The sequence below is a fragment of the Raphanus sativus genome, chromosome 8 (genome assembly GCF_000801105.2).
Source record: "Raphanus sativus cultivar WK10039 chromosome 8, ASM80110v3, whole genome shotgun sequence".
In the NCBI taxonomy this organism is placed as follows: Eukaryota; Viridiplantae; Streptophyta; class Magnoliopsida; order Brassicales; family Brassicaceae; genus Raphanus; species Raphanus sativus.
The window spans coordinates 10,775,906-10,792,997 of record NC_079518.1 but is presented as its reverse complement, the minus strand read 5'-3'; the positions used below and the strand labels follow the sequence as shown (position 1 = coordinate 10,792,997).

General features: G+C 37.5%; 5 protein-coding genes across 5 annotated transcripts; 3 read left to right on the top strand and 2 right to left on the bottom strand.

Annotated features, from left to right (window-relative positions):
- The first annotated feature begins 4,758 nt into the window (after nt 1-4,758).
- Nucleotides 4,759-6,611, top strand: LOC108832190 (UDP-glycosyltransferase 73B1). Its single transcript, XM_018605686.2, has 2 exons — nt 4,759-5,864; nt 5,964-6,611. The coding sequence occupies exons 1-2, from the start codon at nt 4,877-4,879 to the stop codon at nt 6,446-6,448; spliced, it is 1,473 nt and encodes a 490-aa protein (XP_018461188.1). The 5' UTR covers nt 4,759-4,876; the 3' UTR covers nt 6,449-6,611.
- A 1,662-nt stretch (nt 6,612-8,273) lies between these two features.
- Nucleotides 8,274-9,954, top strand: LOC108832189 (UDP-glucosyl transferase 73B2). Its single transcript, XM_018605684.2, has one exon. It carries the CDS (start codon nt 8,402-8,404, stop codon nt 9,851-9,853), a length of 1,452 nt encoding a protein of 483 aa, XP_018461186.1. The 5' UTR covers nt 8,274-8,401; the 3' UTR covers nt 9,854-9,954.
- A 1,009-nt stretch (nt 9,955-10,963) lies between these two features.
- LOC108832194 (UDP-glucosyl transferase 73B2) lies at nt 10,964-12,733 on the top strand. The gene is made up of 2 exons (XM_018605690.2): nt 10,964-12,032; nt 12,123-12,733. Exons 1-2 carry the CDS (start codon nt 11,048-11,050, stop codon nt 12,578-12,580), a joined length of 1,443 nt encoding a protein of 480 aa, XP_018461192.1. The 5' UTR covers nt 10,964-11,047; the 3' UTR covers nt 12,581-12,733.
- LOC108832192 (pentatricopeptide repeat-containing protein At3g24000, mitochondrial) lies at nt 12,457-14,991 on the bottom strand. Its single transcript, XM_018605688.2, has 2 exons — nt 12,814-14,991; nt 12,457-12,595 (listed from the first exon to the last, which is right to left on the bottom strand). Exon 1 carries the CDS (start codon nt 14,835-14,837, stop codon nt 12,900-12,902), a length of 1,938 nt encoding a protein of 645 aa, XP_018461190.1. The 5' UTR covers nt 14,838-14,991; the 3' UTR covers nt 12,457-12,595; nt 12,814-12,899.
- A 132-nt stretch (nt 14,992-15,123) lies between these two features.
- Nucleotides 15,124-17,034, bottom strand: LOC108832195 (CBS domain-containing protein CBSX2, chloroplastic). Its single transcript, XM_018605691.2, has 8 exons — nt 16,689-17,034; nt 16,513-16,600; nt 16,346-16,410; nt 16,171-16,219; nt 15,848-15,900; nt 15,597-15,712; nt 15,434-15,491; nt 15,124-15,330 (listed from the first exon to the last, which is right to left on the bottom strand). Exons 1-8 carry the CDS (start codon nt 16,884-16,886, stop codon nt 15,253-15,255), a joined length of 705 nt encoding a protein of 234 aa, XP_018461193.1. The 5' UTR covers nt 16,887-17,034; the 3' UTR covers nt 15,124-15,252.
- Nucleotides 17,035-17,092: the final 58 nt, after the last annotated feature.

Below are 17,092 nucleotides of genomic sequence, written 5' to 3'. Positions count from 1 at the left end.
ACTGCAGAGCATAAGATAAAAAGCAGAGAATTTACTTTGTTGAAATCATCAATTTCTGATTCAGGATGCTTCTAGTAGAATTTATGAACATATTTATCCTCACGGATAGTGAGTAATATTCGTTTCCCATGTCAACGTACGAGGTTCGTTATCTCAACTGAAAATAATTTCTGTCACTATCAAAAAACCTCTGTGTCCGGGACAAAATTAATATTAAATACTAATGTTTAAGGTCTAGAAATATTACGAGAGCTTCGACTCTAAACTTCCTCGTGTTATCAGAAAATAGTTAAATATAGATAGTAACCATCGTATGTAAACAATTTAATATCATTTTCATATATGTTTCATGTTTGTATGAACACTTAAAAGATCGCATAGAGAGAAATACCATGCCCCTATATTTATTTGTTTCCCACTGCTTGTAACGGCAGCATATTATGGGATGTAGATCTCCGTATCGTTGTCCCAAACGTAGGAGTCTTCTTGTTTGGTTCTTGCATTTCATGTTTGTCGTATTCGCCGGGCATGAGGTTTAATTTTGCAGTAATGTCCACAAAACGAACCAAAAAACAGTCTTTTCAAAACCAGATCGGATCAGTGCTCTTCTAAGCGGTTTCAGATCGTACTAAAAATCATATTTGAGTTAAACAACAAATCCGGTAAAAAATCTGTCAAATTCAGTAAAACTGGTGATCCGGTTCAATATTAAAATATAGTTTTTTCAAATTCAAGTTGGTAAAAAATAAAAAAAATGCAAATTTAAGAATATTTCATTAAAAATCATTTTTAAAAGTATATTACTGAATATTCTTTTTGCATTATATTCTTATACTATTTTTTAATTTTCGTTTTATTATGTATCTGTTTTATTTACATTAAAATTTTATAAAAACAACTTTATAATTATACATATATATATTTAATTGATTTAAAATTAGATTAAAATTTAAAATTCGGTTGAACTGGTTGCACTCACGGCCATCGATCCATTTACAATACGGAGTCTGGTCCAGTTTTTAAAACATTGCAAAAAAGATAACTGAAACTGAAATGTTGGACGATGAAATCGTTCTGGAAAAAAACTAAACGGAGATGATCCAGTAATTTTGAGGGAGTTTCGGTCTTAATACAGAGCGGGTTCGATTCTCACTGGCTACTGCGGATAAAATTTAAAATTTGGGCTCCCCCAACATCCAGTGACTGAAGTGTAGTCTGACCGATAAATAGACTGATACGGGATACTCGCAGCTAGTCTGGATCCACCTCGAATAAACCGGAGGGTTTCGGTTAAGGCCCAGGAAAAGTAATTTAGCTAATCAAAGAAAAGCCCATGAGCCTTGAGGTATACGCGTTTTTTGGGTAAAATCAAAAGGGAAAATTGTCATTTAAATCACGAACTTTCAAATTTGGTTGAAAAAAAGCCTGAACTTTTCCTTGGACCATTTAAAGCACCAACTTAATTTGACTAGCCATTTTAAACATCAATTTAGTTTGACTAAACCAAATTAAGCACGACGTTAACTCGGGTAACGGAATGATTAAACGGAGTTAAATGCCGTCTCTAATCTCTGTTAAGTCCAAAACGACGTCGTTTAAAAATCTTTTTAAATATCACATCCGGGTGGATCGAACCTATGACCAAAGACACTATCATTGAAAGGCCCAAACTACTAGACCACTTGCATTTTTTTAACTTGATTGACTACTAATACTTATTATTATGAAACTTCCAAATCATTTTTTTCCACTCTAAATCCCTAAATGATTTTATAAATATTAAAACTTTTAAATAGCTTATTAGTTATTCGAAATTTTGTGAGTATAAATAACTAAATGACTTTTAATTGTAATTTTTAATTAATAATAATACAAAATGGTTTTTAATTATGATTTTTTTTTAAAAAATCTTTAGTATTATTAAAAATTATAATTAAAAATTATAGTTAATAATAACTTGTCTGATTTATAATAATAATTAATTATAATTTTTAATTACTAGTAATACTAAATGATTGTTAATTATAATTTTAATTACTAAATGATTTTTAATTATAATTTTTAATTACTAATAAAACAAAATAATTTTTAATTGTGATTTTTAATTAAAAATATTTTAGTATTATGAAAAATTATAATTAAAAATCATAATTCAAAATCATTTAGTATTGCTATTAATTAAAAATTATAATTAAAAATCATTTAGTATCATATAGTTATTTATAAGTAGTATTTTCAATAATACTTGTAAATAAAACTTAATATTATAATTAAGTTAATAATTATTATAAGTTTTAATATTTTTAATAATGTTCACAAATTTTTGAATAGTTAATAATTTATTTACAAGTTTTAATATTTATAAAATTATTTAGGGATTTAGGGTTGAAGAAGATGATTTGGAGGTTTCACAATAATAACTATTACTAGTCAATCATGTAAAGAAAAATTTAAGTGGTCTAGTGGTTTGAGCCTTACTTGTGTGTGTCTATGGTCATAGGTTCGATTCCATTAAGACGCATATTTTTAAACGACGTCGTTTTGGACTTAACGAAAATTAAAGACGGCATTTAACTCCGTTTAATCATTCCGTTACCCGAGTTAACGTCGTGCTTAATTTAGTTTAGTCAAACTAAATTGATGTTTAAAATGACTAGTCAAATTAAGTTGGTGCTTTAAATGGTCCAAGTGAAAGTTCAGGCTTTTCTTCAACCAAATTTGAAAGTTCGTGATTTAAATGACAATTTTCCCAAAATCAAAATACACGTTTCTTAGTAACTAAGCAATAATGAAGACGATAGATACTATTTCAAAGGAGATAACTGTACAACCCTATGCCCTTTATTAAAAAAAAAACTGTACAACCCTGAATTTTTAGGTTAATCTAGAAACTAACCTATAACTATTGTTGTATCGTCGAACAAGTAATCCAAATATATTTATATTTACAACAGGAAAATAGCACTTCTTTGTTGAAATGGTTTTATTCAACGTCATAAACATTAATTTCAAAGAATCTTCGTTTCTCATGTTGAATTGACACTTCTTTGTTGTAATGCTTTTATACATAAGTCACAAGCATTTCAAAGAATTGCTACGTTAAGATCAAGAAAAAGAAGGCAAAGTTCTACCAAGACAAAGTGAACAATCTTTTTCTTTTTTAGCTAACTCGAATAAAGAGTCGAATTCATAATTTCATAATTCAATCATCAAAACATGTTTTGCACCGCAGAGCATAAGATAAAAAGAGGAGAATTTACTTTGTTGAAATCATCAATTTCTGATTCAGGATGCTTCTAGTAGAATTTATGAACATATGTATCCTCACTGATAGTAAGTAATATTCGTTTCCCATGTCAACGTAACCCGAGGTCGTTATCTCAACTGAAAATAATTTCTGTCACCTATATCAAAAACTTCTGGATCCGGGATTAAACTAATATTAAATACTACTCCTTCTGTTTTTTTAAAATGTATGTTTTAGAGTTTTCACACATATTAAAAAAACACATTAATCATGCATTGTTTTTAGAAATTACCAAATTTCAATGCATTTTAACCAATAGTCTTTCAATAAATTCAATTAATTTTATTGAAATTTGCAATTTTTATATAGAAAACATAAAAAATACATCTTTTTAAAACAAATATTTTTTCCAGAACATACATCTTTTAAAAACAGAGGGATTAATGTTTAAGGTCTAGAAAGATTACGAGCTTGGACTACGAGCTTGGATTTTTACCAAAAAGAAAAAAAAGATTACGAGCTTGGACTCTAAACTTCCTCGTGTTATCAGAAAATAGTTAAATATACTAGATAATAACCATCAATTTTTAAATCTGTAAATAATTGATATACAGGAATGAACCTGGAATTTTTTCACGTGGGATCAAAAAAAATTAAAAAAAAGTCACCCAGGTTTATTGGTTCATTCAATCACATTTCAACCAAATTGCCACAGCAAACTAGTAAATATAGTTTGTGGTGTCAATTGACACCACCATCTAACACGTGGGTCCGCCCCAATGTATATATTATTTTCGTATATGTTTGTATGAACACTTAAAAGATCGCATAAAGAGAAATACCATGCCCCTATATATTGTTTCCCACTGCTTGTAACGGCAGCATGTGATGACTGATGGGATGTACAGCTGTGTATCGTTCGTTGTCCCAAATGTAGGAGTCTTCTCTTCTTGCAATTCATGTTTGTCGTATTCGCCGGGCATGAGGTTTAATTTTGCAGTAATTTCCAGAAAACGAACCAAAAAAGATAACTGAAACTAAAAATGTTGGACGATGAAATCGTTCCGGAAATAATTGTCAATCGAACCATTCCTAAACCAGAGGGTTTCGGTTTAGGCCCAGGAAGAGTTATTTAGCCAATCAAAGAAAAGCCCATGAAGCTGAATCTATTGAAGATCACCTCTCGGCGCAGATATGTACCTAAAATCGGGGGATTTGGATCTTGAGACTAGTAGAATCACATGGGCTTAAGAGATTATATATGTTTCTTCTGGAAGAAAACTACTAGAAGAAAACTGACGAATGCCATGACGTTAGTTTAAACTCCCCAGATTGGGTAACTCTAGAGCTTATCCCATTTCGTCAAAATATATTTGACAGAAAAGTCTTCTGTATTGATTTTTTCGTACTACGATTCTAAAAATTCTATGGAGTCAAAGTCAAGATTATAACTTAATGGCCCCTAAAGAGATGGTGTTTCCACATATTAAATTTGTATTTATATACACACGTCATACATATCTCTCTCAAACATCCAGTCCTAAAAGTTCAGACAAAAAAAAGTAATAGAAACGTTTCTACTTATTAGGTTCTGCAAAATCCACAATCTTGTTTTCTCCGCAACCAAACATGGGCGAATCCACAAAGCTCCACATCTTCCTCTTCCCTTACATGGCTCATGGCCACATGATACCAACTCTTGACATGGCCAAGCTCTTCTCCACAAAAGGAGCCAAATCCACTATTCTAACCACACCTCTCAACGCCAAGATCCTCGAAAACCCCATCAAATCATTCAACCAGGACAACCCTGGACTCCAAGACATCACCATCCAGATCCTAGATTTCCCTTGCACAGAGCTAGGCTTGCCTCAAGGATGCGAGAACACAGATTTCTTCTTCTCTAACCCTGACCTAAACACAGGTGACTTGAACCGTAAGTTTTTACTTTCAATGGAATATTTCAAAGAGCAGTTAGAGCATCTCCTCGAGACAGTGAGACCAGACTGTCTTGTCGCCAATATGTTCCTCCCTTGGGCGACTAAACTCGCTGAGAAGTTTGGTGTACCGAGACTTGTGTTCCACGGCACAGGCTACTTCTCTTTATGTGCTTCTCATTGCTTAAGGCTCCACAAGCCTTACAAGAAAGTTGCTTCGAGTTCTGAGCCCTTTGTGATCCCTGAACTCCCTGGAGATATTGTGATCACAGAGGAACAGGTCATAGAGAAAGAAGAAGAGTCTGTTATGGGGAAGTTTATGAAGGAACTGAGAGATTCAGAGAGAAGTAGCTTTGGTGTGTTGGTGAACAGCTTCCACGAGCTTGAACCTGCTTACTCCGATTTTTACAAGAGTTCTGTGGCCAAAAGGGCTTGGAGTATCGGTCCGCTTTCTCTAGGGAACAGAGAGTTCAAGGAGAAAGCAGAGAGGGGCAAAAAGGCTAGCATTGATGAGCATGAATGTTTGAAATGGCTTGATTCCAAGAGATGTGAATCAGTGATTTACTTGTCATTTGGAACCATGTTGAGCTTCAACAACGAGCAGCTCGCTGAGATTGCAGCTGGCTTGGAAATGTCAGGACATGATTTTATATGGGTGGTTAACAAAAGTGTCAGCCAAGGTACGTATCTAGACATTACTTGCAACACAATCCTCTGTTTTGTTCTGAGTTAAACAATGATTTTGATAACACTGCTTTTATGTGTTGTGGTGTGAATAGGTGAGAAGGAAGAGTGGTTACCTGAGGGGTTCGAAGAGAAGATGAAAGGAAAAGGATTGATAATCCGTGGCTGGGCGCCGCAAGTGCTAATACTAGACCACCAAGCAGTTGGAGGATTTTTGACGCATTGCGGATGGAACTCGCTTCTAGAAGGTGTAGCATCAGGGCTACCAATGGTAACATGGCCTATCGGAGCAGAGCAGTTCTACAACGAGAAGTTGGTAACACAAGTGTTGAAAACAGGAGTGAATGTAGGAGTCCAAAAGATGATGAAACCTGTTGGAGACTTTATTAGTAGAGAGAAAGTGGAGAAAGCGGTAAGGGAAGTGATGGCTGGAGAAGATATGAAGAAACGGGCTAAGCAGTTAGCTGAAATGGCGAAAGATGCGGTGAAAGAAGGAGGATCTTCAGACAGTGAGGTGAACAGGTTGATGGAAGAGCTTAAGTTGGTTAGGATGCAAAAAGAAGAGGAGAAAAGAAGTTGATTTTTTTTTCTAAGTTAAGGAACAAATGTTATTGACTAACGACAATGATGTTGTGTTGGTTTGAGTTACTTTCTCGAATCAGAACGATTTAGTATGTTGTTCTGATATACTGTTTACTCTACAATTTCACAAGTTTTACTTAGTTTGAAAGTGCTTTAAAGTACTCTCTTATGCTATTTAAAAAAAAAACTAGTATCTATGCAAGTAAAGTTTAGACTTAATGACCTAGTTTTGTAATATCCAGGGCCGATGTTAGGCATAGCGATGTATAAAACATTAGTTTTGTTCTCCAAAATTGAAGTAGTTCTTGAGCCATCAATACACAAACCCCTTCATCAGTTCGGTCTACTAATATCGTTAGCTCGGTAAAAGCGAAGAACATGAACCATAAGGATTCCACTAACATTTGGCACACACCAACATCACTTCCTAACTAGTTACATGACTTTACTCGATTAGCATCAAACTATCTCTAGTCATCTTCACATATATTCTTTACAGTCTGCAGTTTTTATGGAGGGCTTCTAGAAGTGTATAAAGGCTTCTTTCTTTCCTTGCAATAAGTGACTTCAATAAAGTCTATTTATTATATCAATAATATATGGTTAGTATGTTATCTTTTTTCTCCAGTCTCCATAAGGCGAATGGCAAGTTGTGTAACTTGTGTTCTTACAAGTCTTCTTTATTGGTGGACAATCTCAAACCACGTGCTATGACTTATCAACTTAGCTTTCTCTACTCTCTAGTATTATAAAGACCCAATGCTTCAAGAAAAAGTATTCTAGTTTACAAAAAAAAAAAAGTATTCTAGAATCATTAGACTAAACTACTCCATGTTGTGATGATTAAGAAGCTACGCGGGAAGATAATTGTAAATGATTAGTCAAATGGTATTGATTAGGCGATTTCAATGTGTACTATTTCCCTCTGTTTCTTCATGTAAATAGTTTCAAAGAAAAAAATTTGTTTCAGATATAAGTTGTTTTCATATTTTAATGCACTTTTGTATTTATTGAATATTATGTAATTAATTAATAAAATACTACATGTTTTTATGGTTGATTGAATTTATACACTAATGCTACTTTTTAAAAACCAACAATTTTTTTAATATTGATCCTTTTATCTAAAACAATTTGCATTTAGAAAGAGAGGGAGTAATCAAATTAAGCACTAATATAAGGGCATCTTCAATAGAACACAAAATTTTACTCTATTTTAGAGTAATCTTAAAGAGAGGGAGTTACTCTATTTTAGAGTGAATTATAGAGTAAGTTTTTGTGTTCCATTAGAGATGGTCTAAGGGCATCTCCAATCCCATTCTATTTTCCACACTAAAATAGAGTTTAGAGTAAAAAATGTTCCAATAGTACTCTATTTCTCACTCTATAATAGAATTACTCCAAATATAGAGTAAGTTGTTTTTTTTTGTTCATCACTCTATATTCTACTCAAAAATAGAATACAATTGGAGCAAACTTTATCTCTATTATAGAATCACTCTATTTTAGAGTAGAAAATAGAGTGAACCCTTGGAGATGCTCTAAGTTTCATCTTGAGAGTTTACAAGTTATTTAATTTTGGTACAGCCTACAAAGAAAAACAAAGTTGGCTCCATAAAATGTTGAAAAACATTCCGACAACTGTGACAAGTTGACAGAGGAAAAACCAATGAAACCATAACAAGTTACGTATGCATATACGTCAGAATCCATTACCCAAAATGATCTCACAAGAATCCAAACTAACGTGTGGACTGTGGATTTATACATTATATATAGAAATCAAATAACTGTACTAAAAAATATATCATTAAAACAAGACTCATATCTACAACCATTCAACAAGTCAAAAAAAATTATATTTTCTACAAGGTCAGAGTCTTTTCTGATTTTTCTTCTCAAATTCTCAGAGCAAAACTCATTGTTTTTGCAACCAAAAACTAGGACAAACATGAGTAGTAATCCACAGCACAAGCTCCACGTTATGTTCTTCCCTTTCATGGCTTATGGCCACATGATACCAACTCTAGACATGGCTAAGCTTCTCTCTAGCAGAGGAGCCAAGTCCACTATCATCACCACACCTCTCAACTCCAAGATCCTCCAGAAACCCATCGACGTATTCAAGAACCTGAATCCCAATCTTGATATTGATATCGAGATCTTCGATTTCCCATGCGTGGAGCTAGGGTTACCAGCAGGATGCGAGAACGTAGATTTCTTCACCTCAGACACCAATGCCGACCGTAACGACATGGCCTTTAAATTCTTTCTGTCGACAAGCTTTTTCAAAGATCAGCTCGAGGTTCTCCTCAAGAAGACAAGACCTGACTGTCTTATCGCCGACATGTTCTTCCCATGGGCTACTGAAGCTGCTGAGAAGTCTCATGTGCCAAGACTTGTGTTTCACGGCACTGGCTACTTCTCTTTATGCGCTGGTTACTGCATCAAAGTGCATAAACCACAGAACAAAGTAGGTTTAAGTTGTGAGCCTTTTGTGATTCCAGAGCTCCCCGGGGACATAGTGATAACTAAAGAGCAGATCATAGACGGAGACAGCGAATCCGATATGGGGAAGTTCATGATTGATGTGAGAGAATCAGAGATGAAGAGCTCAGGTGTTGTTGTGAACAGCTTCTACGAGCTTGAACCTGATTACGCAGACTTTTACAAGAGATTTGTAGCCAAGAGAGCGTGGCATATCGGTCCACTCTCTGTTATAAACAGAGGATTTGAGGAGAAGGCTGAGAGAGGAAAGAAAGCGAGCATTGATGAAGCTGAGTGCCTCAAGTGGCTAGACTCCAAGAAACAAGATTCAGTCATTTACATTTCATTTGGGAGCGTTGCTTGTTTCAAGAACGAGCAGCTGAGAGAGATCGCTCTAGGTTTAGAAGCTTCTGGCACAAGTTTCATATGGGTTGTGAGAACAAACACAGGTGAGAAAGAAGAATGGTTACCAGAAGGGTTTGAAGAGAGGGTCAAAGAGAGAGGGATGATAATAAGAGGATGGGCACCACAAGTACTGATACTTGAGCACCAAGCAACCGGTGGGTTTGTGACTCACTGTGGCTGGAACTCGCTTCTTGAAGGAGTGGCTGCAGGGCTACCGATGGTGACATGGCCTATTGGAGCAGAGCAATTCTACAACGAGAAGTTGGTTACACAAGTGCTTAGAACTGGAGTGAGCGTGGGAGCTACAAAGCATGTGAAAGCTATGGAAGATGATATCATAAGTAGAGAGAAAGTGGAGACGGCGGTGAGAGAAGTTTTGGTTGGGGAAGAGGCGGAGGAGAGGCGTACACGGGCAAAGAAACTGGCGGAGATGGCTAAAGCTGCGGTGGAAGAAGGAGGGTCTTCTTTTAACGATCTAAACAGCTTGATGGAAGAGTTTATTAGCTCATGATGATCCTTCGTATAGAGAGTTTTGGTTACAGACGAAATCTAATGTATTATTTAAGGAATAAAGGTTAATGAATCATTCATTTTCACATGAATGAGCTAGCATGAATTTGAGTTTGTATCTAGAAGCTTTTTATTACTTCAAGAACATTTATGAGTAGGTGTTCTTGAGACTTAGTTCTTGATGAAAGCGATAATGAATTAATTTCCAACGGCTCGATTCTAATAGGGTCCATAAATTATGGCTCATGTGTTAAGCCACGTTTTTATTACATTTGTTATTCATACAAAAAATTTGTTAAGACACTAAAGACATGTGCATCTTGAGAAAAGAGTGGTGATACATGAACTTGTCTTGTTACATGCTTTTTTTTTTTTGAACAACGTCTTGTTACATGCTAGTGAGAGAAATTTGACTTCTCTTTGTAGGAATGAAATTTAACGAATAGTTAAAACTATAATCATGTAAACAACTAAACATACAGGAAACCCAAATTTTAGCCAAAAAAACTAACAAGAAACACTCCTTAAAATAGCATCAAAATTTATTAATCAATAAAGTTAAAATCTATGTTTAGTATAAATTTTAATCAAGATATAACTTAAAAAATCCTAATGACTGTTCTAACTGAAATGGCAGCATATATAATTCCAGTTATACATTATATTAGTCAATTGGTTACACTTTTTGCTCCAAAAATTTAACATAAGTGTATATATTTTTAATTACTTCCTCCGTTTCATTTTAATTGTCGTTTTAGGTTTATGCACACAGATTAGGAAAACATATAATTTTGTTTATTTTCAAGATAAAAACACAATTACCTATACATATAAGTACATTTCAACCAATTGGAAAAATAAAAAGAAGAATTTTTAAAATAAATTTTGTATTGAAATTTTAAAACGACACTTATTTTGAAACTAATTTTTTTTTTTACAACGACAATTAAATCCAAACGGAGGGAGTAATTTATAAGTTAAAATTAGATTTTGGTTCCACATGACCTTGAAAAGTGATCCTATATTCTTTCCGAATAAACAAAACAAGTGACATATGCAAAGACGTCAGATCCATTAATGTTATTTATAGAGATGCATAAACTTGTACAACCATTCAAGACCAGAAGCAAAGAAACAACTCTTCTACAACTTCAGAATCTTTCCTTTCTCTATCATTTATCTTCCAAAGTCAAACATGACTAGTAACTCTCACAAGCTCCATGTTATGTTCTTCCCTATGATGGCTCATGGTCACATGATACCAACTCTAGACATGGCTAAGCTTTTCTCTAGCAGAGGAGCCAAGTCCACCATCCTAACCACACCTCTCAACGCCAAGTTCCTCCAGAAACCCATCGACAAATTCAAGAACCTGAACCCGGGTCTCCAAATCGAGATCCAGATCGTGGATTTTCCTTGCGTCCAGCTCGGGTTGCCAGAAGGATGCGAAAACGCTGACTCCTTCACCGCAAACAACAACAGTGATGAAAGACGAGCCATGATCTCCAAATTCTTTTTGGCCACCAGGTTTTTCAAAGACCAGCTTGAGAAGCTCCTCGAGACAATGAGACCTGACTGTCTTATCGCCGACGTGTTCTTCCCCTGGGCTACTGAAGCTGCTGAGAAGTTCCATGTGCCACGACTTGTGTTCCACGGCACTGGTTACTTCTCTTTATGCGCTAGTTATTGCATCAGACTGCATAACCCACAAAAGAGAGTAGCTACGAGTAGTGAGCCCTTTGTGATCCCTGATCTCCCTGGGAACATTGCGATAACTCAAGGACAGATCTTAGACCGTGGTGAAGATACCGAGATGGGGAAGTTTATGAATGAGGCTCTAGAATCAGAAGTGAAGAGCTCAGGTGTTGTTGTGAACAGCTTCTACGAGCTCGAACCTGACTACGCCGATTTTTACAAGAGCACTGTAGCAAAGAGAGCGTGGCAGATAGGTCCACTCTCGGTTCACAACAGAGGGTTTGAGGAGAAGGCTGAGAGAGGAAAGAAAGCAAGCATTGATGAAGCTGAATGCCTCAAATGGCTAGACTCCAGGAAACCAGATTCAGTCGTTTACGTTTCATTTGGGAGCGTGGCTAGCATCAAGAACGAGCAGTTGACTGAGATTGCTGCAGGGTTAGAAGCTTCTGGCACAAGTTTCATCTGGGTTGTGAGGAAAAACACAGGTACTGTTAAACAAAATACATGCATATTGTGTGTTCACTATGTTTCTTATGCTCTGTTTTTTTATCTGAAATGGAATTTGGTATGAGCAGGTGACAAAGAAGAGTGGTTACCAGAAGGGTTTGAAGAGAGGGTCAAAGATAGGGGAATGATAATTCGAGGATGGGCTCCACAGGTTCTGATACTTGACCACCAAGCTACCGGTGTGTTCGTGACCCACTGCGGCTGGAACTCGCTTCTAGAAGGAGTGGCTGCTGGGCTTCCCATGGTGACGTGGCCGATTGGAGCTGAGCAGTTCTACAACGAGATATTGGTAACGAAAGTTCTCAGAACTGGAGTGAGCGTGGGAACGAACAAGCATGCGATTATGGGAGATTTTATTAGCAGAGAGAACGTGGATAAAGCGGTGAGGGAGGTGCTGGATGGGGAAGAAGCTGAGGAGATGCGTAGCCGTGCAAAGAAGCTTGCAGAGATGGCTAAAGCCGCCGTGGAAGAAGGAGGGTCTTCTTATAACGACCTTAGCAGCTTCATAGAAGAGTTTAGCTCATGAATCATGATCCAATATCTAAGAAAATCATCAATGTTGAGTCAGTATGTGCGAAAATCATATGAAGTTGTGTCTAGAAACTTTCTGTAAGTTTTTTTAAGGTTCGGTTCATCAAATGCTGGCACATGTTCTATAGAGCTTCAATTCCTTTTGGTCTTTGTTATAAGAGCAAACTTGTCTGCAATAAATTTTATATATCAGAGACCAACTGTCTTCTGTAATAAAGAGGAGGATACCTGGCTGCATCTTCAAATAGGTAGAATCAGCTCTCTCCAACAACACCAGCTGAAGAAGCCACTGATTCTATCTACTTCAGTGATCACTACCAATAATCCCCACAAGAACAGCTACCATCCCTAAAATGGTGGAACCGGTTTGTATCTCTCACAATGATCTCCCTCTCAACCACTTTTGAAACCAACTTGATTGCTGAATGGCAATCTCCACAGACCCTGATGTTCTTCTTTATGTGTATGGTTGATCCAGGAGGGGTGTTTAAAAGTGCAAACGCCAACGCTATTTTCTCGCTGTGATACTGTAGATTCACTTCCCTCTCTTGTTGATCCACATGGACAACTACATGGCTTGTGTCTGGCACATACCCCAACTCCTTGATCTTTGCATAGATCTCTTCCCACTTGCGACTAATCTCCTCCCTCTGTGGATGACATTCATCATTCGCTACAAACATGTGGATTGCGTTCTCAATCTCTACCCAGCTGCACGCAGGTTCCTTCTTCACTCCACTCTCCTTCATCTTCTTTCTCACTCTTGCAGCATCGTTCCATCTGCCACCTGAGGCATAGATGTTATACAGTATTACATGAGGACCAGGGTCATCAGGGTCTAGTTCAAACACATGTTCAGCGGCATAAGCTCCCAAGTCCACATTCTTGTGCATCCTACAAGCATTAAGCAGAGCTTTCCAGATGGCTGCAGTGGGTTCTATGGGCATGTCTCTGATAAATCTCAGTGCCCTGTCAAGATCACCGGAACGCCCAAGAAGATCAACAATCGTGACGTAGTGCCAAGCCTTGGGTTCTATCCCATCTTTCTTCATCAATTCAAAGTAATGCCACCCTTCATCTAAAAGACCAGAATGGCTACAAGCTGTAAGAACAGAGAGAAACGAGATTTCGTTTGGACTAATCCCATCCCTTCTCATTTCTTCAAACAAGCACACTGCTTCTCTTCCAAATCCATGTTGAGCATAAGCAGTGAGGAGCGAGTTCCAAGACACCACATCCCTTCTAGCCAATCTATCAAATATCTTTCTCGCATCATGTATGCTTCCTGACTTCGCATACATGTCAATAAGAGTGTTTCCTGCGAAAGCCACAAGCTTCTCACCAGATTTAATCATATGTGCGTGAACCCATTTCCCTTGCTCCAAGAACCCTGTACTGGAACAAGCCCCAAAGACGCTAGAGTAGGAGAAATGGGAAGGTCTGAAACCTTCTCTAAGCATCCGCTGAAAAAGCTCAAGAGCCTTCTCTGTCCCACACCTCCTCGCATGGCCAGCGATCAAAACATTCCAAGAAACATCGTTCCTGCTCTCAAGCCCATCGAAGACCAGCTGCGCATCATCCATAAGACCATAGCGTGTGTACATATCAAGAAGAGAGCTACCAACGTGAACATTCAAATCAAACCCGCACTTGAGACAGAACCCGTGAAGTTGCTGACCACAACACCCTCGAGGCTCAGCTGCAGCAGCAGCAGCAGCTTTAACAACGCTGGACAAAGTGAACTCATTAGGAACAAACCCATCTCTAAGCATGTGAATAAACAATACAAGCGCATCAATGGGTCGACCGTGCTGCGAGTAACCAGAAATCAAAGTGGTCCAAGTGACAAAGTCTCTCTGAGGCATTTCGTCGAACACCTTGCGAGCCTCTTCCAAGCTTCCGCATTTTGCATACATGTTAAGCAGCGTGTTGTTCATAACAACCTCGCATCGGAAAAGAGACTTGGCAACGTGGCCGTGAACGATCCTCCCCTGAGAGACTCGCTTGGAGACGGTACATTCCTTCAGCAGCATGTTGTAGAGACGTCTCAAAGCGGGAACACCATTGATCTCGAGGAGGTCAAAGACACGAACACCATTACTACTCCTGTGGAGAAGATCATTGTTGGATTGGAACCCTAAAGGATTGTCTTCGGATTCATCATAAAACGTTGCCGGAACAGAACCTAGACCCCGAGAAACTCTCAGCTGAGAAAAGAGACGAGACGTGACACGCACGGACGTTGAGAGCATCACTGATGTAATTAAAGGAACAAACTTGTTCGGAGATTATTGTTATTACATACTTAATGAGTTGTTTGGTCCTTTTTCTATTACATACTCTCTATTGAGTTGTTTGGTCTCCGTTGTTATATATTTATTGAGTTGTCTCGTCCGATTGGTTCTAGTGGTCAAGACATTTTGCAAGAGTTTGACCGAGTGAGAAAAGAAAAAAAAAAGACAGAGCAAACTCATGTGAAACAGTAGATCAAGTTCTGTTTGCTCGTTTGTGTTTGGTGGTGCCAATAAGATTAGAGAATAGAGAATAGACTTTGCCCTACACAATAACGTCTTGAATTCCCAGTTTGGGTTTACATTATATATACTTCCATGAATGGAATGAACAGATTTGCTATTTAACTATGGCAGATTGAAAGGGATTATCTAGCTAAGTTTCACAGTTCTCTGTTTCACGCTTGATCTGCAGTGCAGCCCTTACTACGTTCCCCCTTGTAAGGATCCCAATCTTTTATTGCAAGCAAACAAAAACAAGAAGCAAAACAACAAAGATCAGACAAGATCCTCGACCAACGAGCAAAAGGAAGAAAGAAAAGATTGTGTGACATTACCAGTTTTCCATCTGAATCCACGACTGGTAATCTTCGGAACTTTGTTTCCAGAAGCAACCTGGAGAACAACAAAATGGTTACAAATCTCTGTAAGAAGTGTTGGTTTCATAGAGAGAGAGAGAGAGAAAAAAAAACGGATTGAATTCATACTAAGCGAGGATACCTGGCTGCATCTTCTAAGTTGGTTGAACCACGGACAACCAGAGGGGAAGGCGTCATCAAGTCCCCAACCACTTGTCCATGTGTCTTACTTATCAGTTTCTGGAGTTCATTGAACGTCTGTAGAAAAATAGAAGTCGAAACATCATCATACAACTAACCTCATTCCCAGGAGAGTTTCATGGCAAATGGAGACAAACACTTGTTCACAAAAAAACAAAATTGCAATGGAATGGATTAGAGTGAGAAACGTACTTTCCAGGTACTGTCGACGTTAGGGAACAAGTTGGTTTCATTTTGGCAGCGGCCTATAACACCAAAAAGAGGAGAGTTTGAGTTGCTTCACTAAAACAAATCCATAAACCTTCTGCACAACAAATTATGTGCCAACAATACTTAAAAAGACTGTTCCACCTAAAGTCCACTAGTCCAGAAATAAAATCCTACAAACTACATACACAGTGGATATTAATTCTGTCTAACTATAAAGAAACTTAAACCATATATCCCACAAGGTTTTCTCTTCTACTCGCAGAAAGAAAACCAGCAGAAGATTGAAAAAGCTTTGTATACGTTACCAGAAATGGAATCCAGTGCAAGCAAGTCGTAATCAGAAACAACACCAACCTGCAGAAGATATTATAGCAGAGGAGTAAGCACATATGTAATGAAACCGCCAAGACAATTGCTGTATGGTTAATAAAGAATTGTTGTTCACTCAAACAATCAGAGAAACAAAAGAGAGAAGTATACCAGGTTCCAATCGTCATCAATTACAGGCAATCCAGTGACTTTTTTCTCAACCAGAAGTTCCAATGCTGTTTAAAATTCAAGGAAGATAGCCACAAAGACAAGGATCAGAGAATTGTTGAAAAAATTATCAGAAGGAACGGTTCTTATCATCTTTAGCATAACTTTACCATCATCTACCGAGGTTGAAGGCTTAACAACATGGAGATGCTGTCTCCCTGTCATGAAATCACCAACGGTGTAGCCCTCGTTTCTTGCCTGAAACCCCCACCAAACACACAAATAAATCTCACATCAATACAAACAAGTTTCAAGTTTTACTGGAAATAAAAGGTTGGTTACCCACCGGAAGGGAGTCATTGACGCCGGCAGGAGCTGAGAAGACGGCAGATGCGGCAATTCTCTGTGAAAAACTGGAGCGACGACGGTTGGGGAGAGGAGGAAGTGAGAAGGATGGAGAAGTGGGAAGAAGGGATTGATTGAGTGATGTAAGTAGAGGAAGTCGCGTTATGGGCAGAGAATTGGATAAAGAGATGGAACCCATGATACCTTATCCTCTGTTCCTCACAGATTCCAACGCAAAAAAAAACAAATGTTTTTGTGGAATCTGAGAGAAACAAAGATGATAAAATCTGCAAAACGAGAGAGAAGAAGTAGACAAGTTGATGATGTCTTGGTTTATTATCTAATAGGTGGTGGGGACACAACCACGTATCAATCTTCATATATGTTAGGTCGGTGTGCTTCCTT

Excerpts from the sequence above, each read along its gene's own strand:
- LOC108832190 (XM_018605686.2), top strand. The coding sequence starts at position 4,877 with ATGGGCGAATCCACAAAGCTCCACATCTTCCTCTTCCCTTACATGGCT. Across the intron at positions 5,865-5,963 it reads TAACAAAAGTGTCAGCCAAG|GTGAGAAGGAAGAGTGGTTA; the intron begins GTACGTATCTAG and ends TGGTGTGAATAG.
- LOC108832189 (XM_018605684.2), top strand. The coding sequence starts at position 8,402 with ATGAGTAGTAATCCACAGCACAAGCTCCACGTTATGTTCTTCCCTTTC.
- LOC108832194 (XM_018605690.2), top strand. The coding sequence starts at position 11,048 with ATGACTAGTAACTCTCACAAGCTCCATGTTATGTTCTTCCCTATGATG. Across the intron at positions 12,033-12,122 it reads GGTTGTGAGGAAAAACACAG|GTGACAAAGAAGAGTGGTTA; the intron begins GTACTGTTAAAC and ends TGGTATGAGCAG.
- LOC108832192 (XM_018605688.2), bottom strand. The coding sequence starts at position 14,837 with ATGCTCTCAACGTCCGTGCGTGTCACGTCTCGTCTCTTTTCTCAGCTG.
- LOC108832195 (XM_018605691.2), bottom strand. The coding sequence starts at position 16,886 with ATGGGTTCCATCTCTTTATCCAATTCTCTGCCCATAACGCGACTTCCT. Across the intron at positions 15,901-16,170 it reads TGCACTGGATTCCATTTCTG|GCCGCTGCCAAAATGAAACC; the intron begins GTAACGTATACA and ends TTGGTGTTATAG. Across the intron at positions 15,331-15,433 it reads TGGATTCAGATGGAAAACTG|ATTGGGATCCTTACAAGGGG; the intron begins GTAATGTCACAC and ends TTGCAATAAAAG.